The following is a 14,296-nucleotide window of genomic DNA, read 5'->3' as shown; positions in this document are numbered from 1 at the left end:
TGGTAGGTTGGCCAGGGTGGAATTGGAATAGTCACATCTAGAGGTGATTAAAAGGCATGAGTGGGGGTTTCAGCAGCAGATCAGCCAAGTCAAATGATCCTATGAGGGCAAAATCAGGTGGGTGAGGTAATAGTATTAATATCATCCCTGGGTCAAACATGACACCAAAGTTTGGAATGGTTTGAGGCTGAATCAGACAGTTGTCGGGCCGAGGGATGGAATTGGTGGCTTGGGATCAGAGTTGCTGGCAGGGACTGAAAGCAATGGCTTCAGTCTTCCCATTATTTAATTGGAGGAAATTTCTGCTCATCTAGCTGTGGATGTCTGATAAGCAGTCTTAACAATTTAAAGACAGTGGAGTAGCTGAAATAGGTGGTGTGTTGGGCTGCATGTTGTTGGGCTGCATGCAGGAACTGATATGTTTTCGGCAGGTTACACAGAAGGGCACCCTGTGGATGAGAAATGGGAGCGAACCACAGATTTTTGGGGGATCAGTGGTAATTGTGTGGGAATTTAACGAGAAGCTATCACTGGTGACTTTGTGGTAACAACTGGATAGGTCAGAATGGACCCAGGCAGTGCTGCCCCACCCAGCTGTATGTAATGGAGAGACAGAGGAGAATGATGTGATCAATTGTCAAAGGTTGCAGACAAACTGAGAGAGGCAAGGAGGGATATTTGTCACAGTCACAGCAATAACTGTGGTCTTGTTATAGATTTTAGGTTTGATACTTCTCATCTTGAAGACCGAGTTTACCTTTTAATGTTTCTGCTGAAAAAACCCTGATGTTATCAATATTTATAAAAAAAAAAGGTTTTGCTTCTCATCAGCTTGGATTTCGCAAAATCACTTGCCAATGTTGTGCTTTTTGGAGTCACAATTGTAATGTAGGAAACGTGTCAGCCAATTTGTGCAGAATAATGTCCAGATAATCCTCTGTGATTTTGGTTGAGGGATAAGTAGTGACTAAGGCACTGGGGATAGCTCCCTTGCTCTTCAAAATAGTGTCATGACTCTTTATTTACATGTGTGAGAGCAGATGAAACATCGATTTAATTTCTCATCCTAAAGATAGCACTTAAGACTTCATAATAATGAAAGAATACTGTACTAGTGTCAGCCTATATTTTTGTGTTCTATTTTCTGGAATTGGACTTTTGACTCCGAGGAATGTGTACTACCAACTGAGCCACTGCTACGCTTTGGACTTCACTGGAATAAAAGAAGTCCAGTTTGGACAGTACATTTAAAGAACTGTTTATTAGGTAACTGGAAATTGTAACCAGAGAGTAATTATCTAATTGAACTATGTTTCTAGTTTCATGTTTTTTTTCCCTTGTTAACTTCACGGTTTGTTAAATCAGGCCACTTACTGGATTAGTATTAAAATGTCAATTTTATGTCACTAGGGGTCCCTCTTACTTTATAAACACATGGATGTGCTTAATATTACAGGGGAGGAAGGGGACAGGCCACAGGAAATATTTTTATTTCAAACAATATGTATTGTTCATCAGTTTACAAAGCATCCTGTTGCCAATCTAGTTATGCTAATCTCCCTCTTGTAAGTGTGGATGTTCAAAGAGATTTGAGTGTTCTTGTACAAGGAATGCAAAAAGTTAACATACAGTTACAGCAAGCAATTAGGAAGGCAGATGGCATGTTTGCCTTTATGGCAAGGTGATTGGAGTACAGGAACAAAAGTCTTGCTAGAGTTGTACAGGATTTTGGTGAGATCTGATCTGGAGTACTCTGTGTAGCCTTGGTTTCCATATTTAAGAAAATATATACTTGTGGAGGTGGTACAGTGAAGGTTCACTAAATTGCTCCCTGGGATGAGGGGGCTGTCCTATCATGAGAGGCTGAACAAATTGGGTCTATTTCTCTGGTGTTGAGAAGAAAGAGGCAATCTCGTAGAAACGTACAAGATCCTGAGGGAACAAAAACAGAATTACCTGGAAAAACTCAGCAGGTCTGGCAGCATCGGCAGAGAAGAAAAGAGTTGACATTTCGAGTCCTCATGACCCTTCAACAGAACTGTGTGAATCTAAGGAGAAGGGTGAAATATAAGCTGGTTTAAGGTTGGGTGGGGGGGGAGAGAAGTGGGAGGGACAAGCAAGCAGTGATAGGAGCAGATAATCAAAAGATGTCACAAAGGAACAAAGAAGTGTTGAAGGTGGTGATATTATCTAAACGAATGTGCTAATTAAGAATGGATGGTAGGGCACTCAAGGTACAGCTCTAGGGGGGTGGGGTGGAAAGACTAGCAGGGCATAAAAGATTTAAAAATAATGGAAATAGGTGGGAAAAGAAAAATCTACATAAATTATTGGAAAAAACAAAAGGAAGGGTGAAGAAACAGAAAGGTGGTGGGGGCGGAGGAGTGAGTTCAAGATATAAAGTTGTTGAATTCAATATTCAGTCCGGAAGGCTGTAAAGTGGCTAGTCGGAAGATGAGGTGCTGTTCCTCCAGTTTGCGTTGGGCTTCACTGGAACAATGCAGCAAGCCAAGGACATACATGTGGGCAAGAGAGCAGGGTGGAGTGTTAAAATGGCAAGCGACAGGGAGGTTTGGGTCATTCTTGCCGACAGACCGCAGGTGTTCTGCAAAGCGGTCACACAGTTTATGTTTAGTTTCTCCAATATAGAGGAGACTGCATTGGGAGCAACGAATGCAGTAGACTAAGTTGGGGGAAATGCAAGTGAAATGCTGCTTCACTTGAAAGGAATGTTTGGGCCCATGGATGGTGAGGAGAGTGGAAGTGAAGGGGCAGGTGTTGCATCTTTCGCGTTTGCATGGGGAGGTGCCATAGGAGGGGGTTGAGGAGTAGGGGGTGATGGAGGAGTGGACCAGGGTGTCCCAGAGGGAACGATCCCTACGGAATGCCGCCGGGGGGGGGGTGAAGGGGAGATGTGTTTGGTGGTGGCATCATGCTGGAGTTGGCGGAGGATGATCCTTTGAATGCGGAGGCTGGTGGGGTGATAAGTGAGGACATGGGGGACCTTATCATGTTTCTGGGAGGGAGGAGAAGGCGTGAGGGCGGATGCGCGGGAGCTGGGCCAGACACGGTTGAGGGCCCTGTCAACGACCGTGGGTGGAAGAAGGGGGACATGTCAGAGGAACTGTTTTTTAAGGTAGCATCATCAGAACAGATGCGATGGAGGCGAAGGAACTGAGAGAATGGGGTGGAGTCCTTACAGGAAGCAGGATGTGAGGAGCTGTAGTCGAGGTAGCTGTAGGAGTCGGTAGGCTTGTAATGGATATTGGTGGACAGTCTATCACCAGAAATTGAGACAGAGAGATCAAGGAATGGAAGGGAAGTGTCAGAGATAGACCAAGTGAAAATGATGGAGGGATGAAGATCGGAAGCAAAATTAATAAAATTTTTCCAAGTCCCGATGAGAACATGAAGCAGCACCGAAGTAGTCATTGATGTACCGGAGAAAGAGTTGTGGGAGGGTGCCGGAGTAGGACTGGAACAAGGAATGTTCCACATACCCCATAAAGAGACAGGCATAGCTGGGGCCCATGCGGGTACCCATAGCCACACCTTTTATTTGGAGGAAGTGAGAGGAGTTGAAGGAGAAATTGTTCGGTGTGCGAACAAGTTCAGCCAGACGGAGGAGAGTAGTGGTGGATGGGGATTGTTCGGGCCTCTGTTCGAGGAAGAAGCTAAGGGCCCTCAGACCATCCCGTTGGGGAATGGAGGTGTAGAGGGAATGGACGTCCATGGTGAAGAAGAAGCAGTTGGGGCCAGGGAACTGGAAATTGTTGATGTGATGTAAGGTGTCAGAGGAATCACGGATGTAGGTGGGAAGGGACTGGACAAGGGGAGAGAGAAGGGAGTCAAGATAACGAGAAATGAGTTCCGTGGGGCAGGAGCAAGCTGACACGATCGGTCTACCGGGACAGTTCTGTTTGTGGATTTTGGGTAGGAGGTAGCAGCGGGCTGTCCGAGGTTGGGCGACTCAGGCCTGAAGGAGCTTGATATGGTAGATGCTGAGAGATTGTTTTGAGATAATGGGCCGATCATTAAGGACTGAGATGAGAAGCTACTTCACTCAAATGGCTGTGAATTTTTGGAATTCTCTTCCCCAAAGGGTTGTGGATGCCCCATCGTTTGAATACATTTCAAGCTGGGATAGACAGATTTTTGGCATCTCAGAATTGAGGGATTTGGGGAATGGGCAGGGAAGTGGTGTTGTAGCCCAAGATCAGCCATGATTGTATTGCATAGAGGAGCAGGCTTGAAGGGCCATATGGTCCACTCCTCCTGTTTCTTGTGTTTGCTGTAAAGCAGGGGATTGTTAGCTGAGATCAATTGCAGTGCCCCTGAGTGAGCTAGAATGTAACCTGAAAGCTGACTGCTTTGTATGACTTGTAATTTGCTAAATAAATTTAAGCTACCAGGAAATGTTTAATAAATCATTACCTTACATGGTTGCTGTCAAATTGTTTCAAGTTGAAAGAAAAGGCATACAATGCTGCAAAGGTTAGTGATAGGCCAGAAGATGGGGAAAATTTTAGAAAGCAGCAAAGGATGACTAAAAATATAGCAGGAGACATTAGCTTGAGAGTAAAATAACAAGTATGTAAGCAGTCAGTCAGAGCTTCTACAAGTATATAAAAAGGAAGAGAATAGCTAAAGTAAGCATCGGTTCCTTGGAGGATAAGACTGAAGAAATAAGGAAAAGGCAGAGAATTTGAACAAATATTTTCTTTGTCCTTGTGGTAAAAGACACAAAAAAAATCCCCAAAAAGTGAAGAAAGAACTTAAAACAATCACTGTCACTGGAGGAAAAAGAATGAGGAAACCTAATGGGATTAAAGGTTGATTAAGTCCCCTGAACCGGATGGCCTGCCTCTTGGGTCATAAAAGAAATGGATGCAGAGGTAATGGATGTGCTACTTGTAATCTCAAACTCCCCAGATTCTGGAAAGTCCCAGCAGACTGAAAACTGAAAGTGTTGGTAAGGTGCAGTTGTCACTTTAGACAACTGGTACCCAATGTTTATTGTGATGTCTTTTCCTGAGGGGTGTTGCCTCAACTAGAGTTAGAAAAAGGGATTGTCTGCTGAGCACAAACCTAGTTTTACAATTCCAGTGAACTTGTATGTTTGCTTATATTAAAACTTTTGATTTTTTTTTCTGCAGCTGAGATAGCATGATGTCCCTCTGTCCTGTCCCCTGAGTTGCATAATCCCAGAAGTTGACTGCTGTGTGGAGCGGCATCAGCTGGAAGCCAGTTGTTTGCTCTGTATGGCAAGAAAATGGGTTGCTTTTTGGCATCATGCCAGCAACATTAGGAACAGACTGCCTATCCATTCGGAATTGGGGAATGATGAAAAGGAGAGAACATAATTAGTTGTGTGCAGGGCTGTTAAAGATGGTGTTTGGAATTGCTCTTCATTTGACTTGCCCAATTATTTGTCCCTGTTGCTTGAATGTCAAGAATAATTTCTGTTTATTTAGCTAGGAGAAATCATTCCTTTGTGTCTCAGCTTCTGCATTTGCCCCGCTGAAAATCAGTCTTGGCGTAGATGAACTTTGAATTTTTCTCCTTTTCTGAAAGGAGCACTAATGGCCTTTTCTTTAAATTTAAGGATCTCGGGGTGGAAATGATTTTGACATGAGCAATAACTATTTATTTGGCCAAAGTGGTGGATTTGGCAAGCAGCAAGGTGAGTTTCCATTTCTATATCCTGTGAATTTGGCTGCTTCAACTTTTTGTTTCTATCTGAAATCAAAACTGCCAGACTTTGTTAGAATGACAAGGAAAACTTAATTTCCTTTGTGAGTACCTGCCACTGTTCTAACTCTGGCCACCAAAGTACTGCTCCAGGGACAGGAGAATTCTGAATGTATTTTTTGATGACACACTTATTTTGCAAATCTCCAGTGATCGATTTGTTGCAGACATTTAGCATAGAATGAACATAAGATTGGTGACTATCACGTAAATTTGAGAGTATTGAAAATATAAAAGAATGGCCTTATCAGCCACCTCTTAAATAGGGCCTGAGCCATTTGCTTACTGTGCAAGTTTCATGCTGAAATAGGGTGCATAAAAATTTTTTTTCTGTTCATGGGATGGAGGTGTCGCTGGATAGGCCAGCATTTATTGCCCATCCCTAATTGCCTTTGAGAATTGAGTGGCTTGCTGGGCCATTTCAGAGAGCATTTAGAGTGACCCACATTACTGTGGGTCTGGAGTCACACGTAGGTCAGACCAGGTAAGGACAGATTTCCTCCCGTAAAGGACATTAGTGAACCAGATGGATTTTTACAACAATTGACAATGGTTTCATGGTAATCATTAGATTTTTAATTCCAGATGTTTTTTTTGTTGAATTCAAATTTCACCATCTGCCATGATGGGATTCAAACCTGGATCCCCAAAGCATTACCCTGGGTCTCTAAATCGTTTGCCCGATGACAATAACGCTATGCAACCGCCTCCCCCATCTTGTGGGATAATGGTGACCCTGATCAGATCATTGCTTGCTGTATATCGCACAAACTCATGGACCTAAGGCCACCACTTGGAGTCCTAAAAAGTGTCCAATTTACCTGTGATTATCCTGGAAGGGTAAGGTGTGTCAAAAATTTGAGCAACAGGTTAAGGTGGCCGTTTCACATTCCTACTATGCAGTAGCAACACGAGTGGTATTCTTCACTAACAGGATGCTAACAAAAGATGTGGTATATGAGTTTCAGTGGTGGTGAAATGCCAGGTATGTCGGCCATATGTCCCAACACCTGGCAGATCATATCAAACAGCATGTCTCCTTTAGCTGTTCCCAACAGGCAAAGTACAGACCACAACAACCAGCCTGTGCTTGCAAAGCTCAAAACATGGAATCACACCTAATATTGGGCACTGTTTGGGCAACACTTGCTAAACATTCGTGATCCGTGCTAAGAATGACACAGACCAATTTAAGATTCGGTCAGGCTCGCAGTGTAGCTCACTTACACATGCTAGGAGCCACATATATTCTCACACAGGGCCCTGTCCTTTGCAGACAGAAGGAGCATGTCCAGGCATTGTGCATTTTTAACTAAACAAAAGCTTGGGGGCAGCTATTCCCCATGACAATGTCTTGACCAATCAGAGTCTAGTTTAAACTTTAACTAAAGCTTGGCAGTTAAGTGTTCCCTTGATGCATTCTCCATGGCAATAGCTCTACCAATCAGTGTCCACTTGCCAACCAATCAGCACACTCTGTTCATGCAGTATAAATTGTTCCCTTTACTATTGGTATTCTTGTGAACTGTCCTGATGAATGCAAGACGAAAAGCTTTAACAGCATGTTTCCTTTTTCAGCAATAGCCTGTACTACCAAACGAAAATTTGGAAATATTATTTAATTCCTCCCAGGCTCCATGCTGACTAATTGGAGCATTTGCAATTGATTGGGTAACTAAGTCAAAGGAATGTAATAGCACTGTGTATTGATTTTGAGAGATTTTGACAATGTATTGCATGAGAGGCTTACTAGAATAAGTTAGTCAAATGTGGTTTGGGGGACATTTGTTGAGAGTTGGTTGATTGACAGGGAAGAGTTGGTGTAAATATGCACTACTTGGATTGGCAGAAGGCTAGTAGTGGTGTACCTTAAAGATCAGTGCAGACTCCACTCTTTACATAAATAAGTAGGATTTGGGAGCACACTTGGGTGTGATATTTATATGTTTGGAAAATAGTGAGAAGGTCTGTAAAAGATCTCAATGTATGGAAAAGCACAATACTGTTCATGCTGGATATCTGAATAAAAACAGCAAATATTGGAAACATTCAGCTAGGTCAGATAGTTGTGGAGAGAGAAATCGATTTTAATGTTTTAGGTTATTAACTTCTTCCAGTTTTGTGAAAAGGTCAGAGATTTAACAGATATGGATGCAGGGAAGAAAGGTCTGTGATGGGCAGAGGACAGTAATGACAAAAGGGATAATGGTACAAGGCAAATAGGGAATGATAATGAAGAAATAAAGTTGGGTCCAGAGAATATTAACTGTGAAACCATTACCAGCACCTAGAAAATGGGAATGGATATGTTTCCAATGAAGCTCAACACATGCCCAAGGAACCACTTTTGATTAGGCACTTCAAAGCTGGCCTCGACTAAGTTCAATAATTTCCAGTCATAACTACTAAAATTTTCTTGGCTGGTAGGTGCTGGTAATGGTTTTGCTTGGGTATCCCAGTATAAAACATGAAAACTATGCTTCTCTTTCCTGGAGAACCACATAAGCGGGAAGTGTTGTCAGCTGAAAGATCTCGAATTCTTGGGCTTTGGAAATTGAGCAGCAGCTGCAGTCACTGGACAGCATCTGTGAGGCTGAGGGCTGTGTGCATAGCACATTTCTGGATGTGGTTACTCCGCAACTTGAGGGTGTGCAGGCAGCGAAGAAATGGTTGACTGCCAGGCAGCCAAGGAGGACTGAGCAGGTCGTGCAGGAGTTCCTTGCATGTATCTCGCTCTCCAACCAGTATTCAGTTCTGAATAGTAGAGTTATGGTTCCTCTGGGGAACACAGCCCGCTTTTTCACCACCTCACTAACGTGCCCCTCTGCCTTCAGAGATCTATGGACACACATGCCAAGGTCCCTTTGTTCCTCAGAACTTCCTAGTGCCATGCCGTTCGTTGAATACTTCCTTGTCAAACTACTCCTTCCAAAGTATCACATCACACTTTTCAGGATTAAATTCCATCTGTCACTTATCTGCCCATTTGACCATCCCGTCTATGTCTTCCTGTGGCCCAAGACACTCAACTTCACTGTTAACCACCCGGCCAATCTTTGTGTCATCTGCAAACTTACTAATCCTACCCCCCACATAGTCATCTATGTCATTTATATAAATGATAAATAATAGGGGACCGAGCACAGATCCCTGTGGTACGCCACTGGACACTGGCTTCCAGTCACTAAAGCATCCTTCTTTCATCACCCTCTGCCTCCTACAACTAAGCCAATTTTGAATCCACCATTTCCTAGAATCCTTCTTCCTTACTGGGATCACAAACTATTTTCTTAAATGTCTGTTATCGTTCATTAACTCTCTTTCCTGCTAAACTCCTTTCCCAGTCCACTCCGGCCAACTCTGCCCTCATTCCATTGTTATAACCCTTATTTGAATTTAGCACAGTTGTTTCTGACCCAAGTTGTTCCATTGATGAAACAGTGAGAACCAAAGGACACCAATTTTTAAGTTGATTAGTAAATGAACAGACAGTAACAGGAGGAAAAACTTTCTTACACAGCGAATGGTTGTAACCTGGAATGTACTGCATAAGAGTGTGGTAGAGACAGAATCAATCATGATTTACATAAGGAAACTAGATAAGCCCCTGAAGAGAGAATTTACAAGGCTATGGGGAAAGAGTGGGAATATGGTGCTAGCTGAGTTACTCTTGCAGAGAGCAAACATGGACACCATGGGCCAAATGGTGACCTTCTGTACAAAAACCATTCTATGATAAGCGTTCAGTGTAGTTTCACCAGAATGATGTCTGAGATGGGAAATTAGCTCGGCCCAGATTTTTGCACCGGGTCGGTAGCGCAGAGTCGGGACGTTACCCAACTCTGCAAATCTGACTCGGGTGACCGAGAAGTTGGGATTCTCATTCCAGGGGAGTGGGGCAGATTAGAAGTCAGCTTGCTGCCCCTGGAATGAGTGCGGAGGCTGCTGGAGGCGGGCAAGCCAGGAGGCTTGCCTCTGTGCTCTGACATTGTGTGAAATATTGAATAAAAAACAAAAGCAGCCCCATACCCTCAATGCCAACCTATGCCCCTGTACCTATAGCGAACAATTTTCTTTAACATTCCAGACGTTGTTTCAAAAGTTTAAAGGGCAGGTGTTTTAAATGTCTTGACAGCTGCTCTTGGCAGGCTCTCTTTCATGGTTCTGAAACTGATTTTGACAAATCTGTTGACAGTTCCAATGAGCTGGACAGTAATGAGCTATGCACACTTATGCCTAAAGGGCACCTTGCCTCTCCCAAAGGGGTCCCAGGACCATATCCAAAGGGGTAGCTTACCTCTCCTATCTAAACAAATCCATAGTTCAGATCAGCTTTTACCTGGTCTAATGTGCACACATTGGGATTCACACTCCTGGCCTACCAAAATCCCACTTCACTGATTTAAATGGCTAGCTGCCCCTGTAAGCTGTGCATGCTAGAATCCCGGCCTGAATCCAATCCCGCCTGGGCAAAAATGGGAACTGCTGTGTTCGGGGATGGGACTTCTGATTTCTGGCCTCATCTCCTTTCGCCACAACTGAGAGCCTCTGCTGTGGTGAAAATCCAGGCCTAAGTTTTAAGGAGAAACCTGAGATGCTGAGACTCCTTTAACTGGATCAGAGGAGTCTTGGAGGGTTTAAGGGAGATTTGTCAAATAGAAAGCTTCAGTTGTCATATAGGGAACAATATCCCCTCTATTTGGGAGTTAGTGATGAGGAGCCATACTTAAATTTGCTGTGGAGGGAATGAGAAATTTCTTTCCAGCTGTGTTATTGTATCATGGAGTGCTTTTCTGTAGCAATTATTTTTTAAGGAACAATTAGACAATTATTTGAAGCAAAGAAAGATGCACAATTTTAAGGAAGGAGCAGAGATTATATTCATTTTGATTGTTTTAGTAGGAACAGCATAGAAAATAGAACAATAGCCAGCCCCCTGTGGTGTAGGTTGTAAAGGGAATTCTATTGCTGTAATGTTTTCATGAGTTTCTGGAGCCAATGCCAACATCTCTACATTGAATCAGCTGATCTCAACCTGTAGGAAAACCTTGCTGCTGATCACTATCAAGCAACTCTTGCTTGAGAAATGTCTCTAGATTGAGAGTAGGGTTGTGTTTGGCTGAGACCTCCTTCACTCTTGACTGGTTCACAAATGCTGGGTGTCATGACTTGATGGTGAAGTACTGAAGCTTGGGTGAAATCCCAGAAGTCTCAGCACCAACTGTTTCAGAACAAAGTAATTTGGGAAGGGATTCATCCTTCATGAAATTAGCTACTAGGGATGTGTAAAGGGTTGCAATGCAATGAATGCATCACCCCTTTGGCTGTGATTTGTAGTTGCTACGAATGGAGTATTAATGCTGATGCCTCAACAATATGCACATCTTGTGTAGTAGAAAGCAACTCAAGATTTGTTTGAGTTCAGTTGCCAGTAAGACTGGAACTGATCATCTGGTATCCTTGCAAATCTGGAAAGTAAACTCTAGTCTTGCTCCTGGCTCTGTTGGGAGCTGCACGCTAATGCGCACTTATAATTTCATCTTGGTGTGTTACTCTCAGGCAGGTTGTGGATATTAGTCGGCATTCTGCCATTTTGTTGCTGCTTTCATATTGGCCTTGTTTTAATTTGGGATACCAAAGTTTGGTATTGATGGTCATCTGGAATCCAAGCTAAAATATAGCAATATAAAAGTAGCCTGTAACAAAAGTAACAAAGGTACTGCAAGATTAGCTCTTTGAAACTTTTGCAAAACCAAATATTACAGTTGGTGTTCTGAAATCTATGTTAAGATGGGAAGGGGCACTTAAATGGCTGCATAATGAAATACTTGATCATGTGACTGGAAGGGAGAAATATGTTCTCCTTTAAAGAAATAATTTTTTTGTTACAGTAATTACTTTCTTTCCACATGGCCAATATTGCTGTTACATTTCATAACTTTTTTGTCATTATGACTTTGTTTTACTCTGCACTCAGAAATGTAAATGCTAGATTTAGGTTTTAACAGTGCTTTGCTCATTTTTGTTTGTAACATTACTTTAATGCAGTTCCCTGGTTTTGCAGAAACGGCCACTATGAACGAAAACGAATTTGACGGCAGAGGTGGAAGAAGATGTGGGTTCGGCAGAGGTGATCGTGCTGGATTTCCAAGAGTTAGTGCACAGAATGGTAAGAGTTGGGGGAAATGCACGTCTGTTCACTTGTAGCCTTTTGGTACCATTTCCCATCACAGTGGATTGCACAAAGTTGCAGGATTTTCAGGTGACACCAAACTCGGGGTTGGGTGGGGTGTTGGCATAGTTAATGAAGGGGAGGAGTGTGATCAAGTACAGGAAGACATTAGTAACAAAACAAAAACAGAATTACCTGGAAAAACTCAGCAGGTCTGGCAGCATCGGCGGAGAAGAAAAGAGTTGACGTTTCGAGTCCTCATGACCCTTCGACAGAACTTGAGTTCGAGTCCAGGAAAGAGCTGAAATATAAGCTGGTTTAAGGTGTGTGTGTGGGGGGCGGAGAGATAGAGAGACAGAGAGGTGGAGGGGGTTGGTGTGGTTGTAGGGACAAACAAGCAGTGATAGAAGCAGATCATCAAAAGATGTCAACGACAATAGTACAATAGAACACATAGGTGTTAAAGTTAAAGTTGGTGATATTATCTAAACAAATGTGCTAATTAAGAATGGATGGTAGGGCACTCAAGGTATAGCTCTAGTGGTTTTTTTAATAATGGAAATAGGTGGGAAAAGGAAAATCTTTATAATTTATTGGAAAAAAAAAAGGGGGAAACAGAAAGGGGGTGGGGATGGGGGAGGAAACTAGCTGCATGTGTGTATGATAAATGAACTTTGGTATAGATAACTGAGGTAGGGCATTTTGGTAGGAAGGTCACTCACCTCTTGGAAAATAAATAACTAAATGGGATAGAGGAATAATTTTTTTTCCATTCATTTATGGGATGTGGGTGTCGCTGGCTAGGCCAGATTTTTTTTGCTCATCCCTACTTGCCCTTGAGATGGTTGTGGTGAGTTGCCTTCTTGAACTGTTGCAGCCCCTGTGATGTAGGTACACCCACAGTGCTGTTAGGGAGGAAGTTTCAGGATTTTGACCTGGCAACAGTGAAGGAACAGCAATATATTTCCAAGTCAGGATGGTGAGTGGATTGAAGGGGAACTTGCAGGTGGTGGTGGTGTTCCTGTGTGTTTGCTGCCCTTGTCCTTCTAGATGGTAGTGGTCGTGGGTTTGGAAGGTGCTGTCTAACGTGCCTTGGTGAGTTCTTGCAGTGCATCTTGTAGATGGTGTACACTGTTGCCAATGTGTGTTTGTGGTGTTGGAGGAGTGAATATTTGTTGAAGGGCGTGCCGATCAAGTGGGCTGCTTCTCGAATGGTGTTGGCGCTGCGCTCGTCCAGGCAAGTGGGGAGTATTTCATCATTCTCCTGACTTGTGTGTTGTAGATGATGGACAGGGTTTGGGGAGTCACGAGGTGAGTTACTTGTCACAGGATTCCAAGCCTCTGATCTCTTGTAGCCACTGTATTTATATGGCTAGTCCAGTTCAGCTTCTGGTCAATAACGATTTGGATGAGTAGGTACAGAAATAATTTTAGGTAGTGATGCAGATTAATAAAGCAAGTTTTTTAAAAAAAGAAAAAAATAAGTAAAAGGGATAGATTGCAAAACAGAAGTTATGCTAAACCCTTGTAGAACCTTGGTTAGACCATCCTCAGAATATTGTGAACAGTTCTGGTCTGTATTATAAAAAGGATATGGAAGCACTATCAGGTGCAAAAAGGATTTACTGGAATGACCTAGTTTTATCGAACTGAGCTTCTACCTAACGGGCTGGGTGCCTTAAGAAAAGGCTGAGGAGTGACCTGATGAGACATCTTCCAGATTTATGAAAGGGTTTAACTGGGGAGATATAGAGAAGGCGTTTCACTTATGGCAAGGCCAGAACTAAGGGGCATAAATACAATAGGGAATTCAAGAGAAAATTCTTCATCTGGAGACTGGAGAGAATATGGAATGTACCACCACAAGGAGCAGTTGAGGTGAATAGCGTGGATACATTTAAGAGAAAAGTAGATGACTGTTGAGAAGAAAAGAATAAAAGGGTGTGTTAATGAGGTTAGGTGAAGTGTGGGTGGAGGCTCATTGGAACATAAACACTGAAATAGACCTTGGGTCAAATTGCCTTTTTAGGGCTGCAAACACTTTGTAATACACTGTGGGTCAACCTTTGTACACAAATTTATTACCTTTTTTCCTCCGGGATTATATCCCACATTTATAAAACATTAAATGCGATTTGCTTTTGCACTTCCACTTCCAAGAAATTATGTATTTGAACCCTAGGTGTATTTGTTTATCCACATCTTCTTCTATTTTCTTTTTACTCCACCTCTCTGCCATTCTACCTGATAACCTTTCTCTGTTGAAAAGCATTATTTTCCCTGTTTGCCTTTTGAGTCAGTAGAATATTTTGAAAGTGTTTTATTTTCCTAAGTTAAAATCCGATATAGAACCAAATGTTAAAGATAATTTAA

General features: G+C 42.7%; 1 protein-coding gene across 9 annotated transcripts in view; it reads left to right on the top strand.

Annotated features, from left to right (window-relative positions):
• ddx4 (DEAD (Asp-Glu-Ala-Asp) box polypeptide 4) overlaps positions 1-14,296 on the top strand; it is a 172,938-nt gene that overhangs the window by 94,747 nt on the left and 63,895 nt on the right. For 6 of the 9 annotated variants that reach the window (XM_041193870.1, XM_041194199.1, XM_041194283.1 and 3 more), the window contains exons 4-5: positions 5,606-5,683; positions 11,816-11,920. In XM_041193870.1, the coding sequence (XP_041049804.1) occupies positions 5,606-5,683; positions 11,816-11,920 (183 nt within the window). Of the gene's footprint in view, positions 1-1,247; positions 1,267-5,605; positions 5,684-11,815; positions 11,921-14,296 lie in introns of those variants that run through there. The other 3 variants (XM_041193951.1, XM_041194037.1, XM_041194120.1) reach the window with 2 other exon arrangements.

This window comes from Carcharodon carcharias, chromosome 1 (genome assembly GCF_017639515.1).
Source record: "Carcharodon carcharias isolate sCarCar2 chromosome 1, sCarCar2.pri, whole genome shotgun sequence".
Lineage (NCBI taxonomy): Eukaryota > Metazoa > Chordata > Chondrichthyes > Lamniformes > Lamnidae > Carcharodon > Carcharodon carcharias.
Note: the sequence above shows the minus strand (reverse complement) of the source record. Positions and strands in the feature narration are given on the sequence as shown.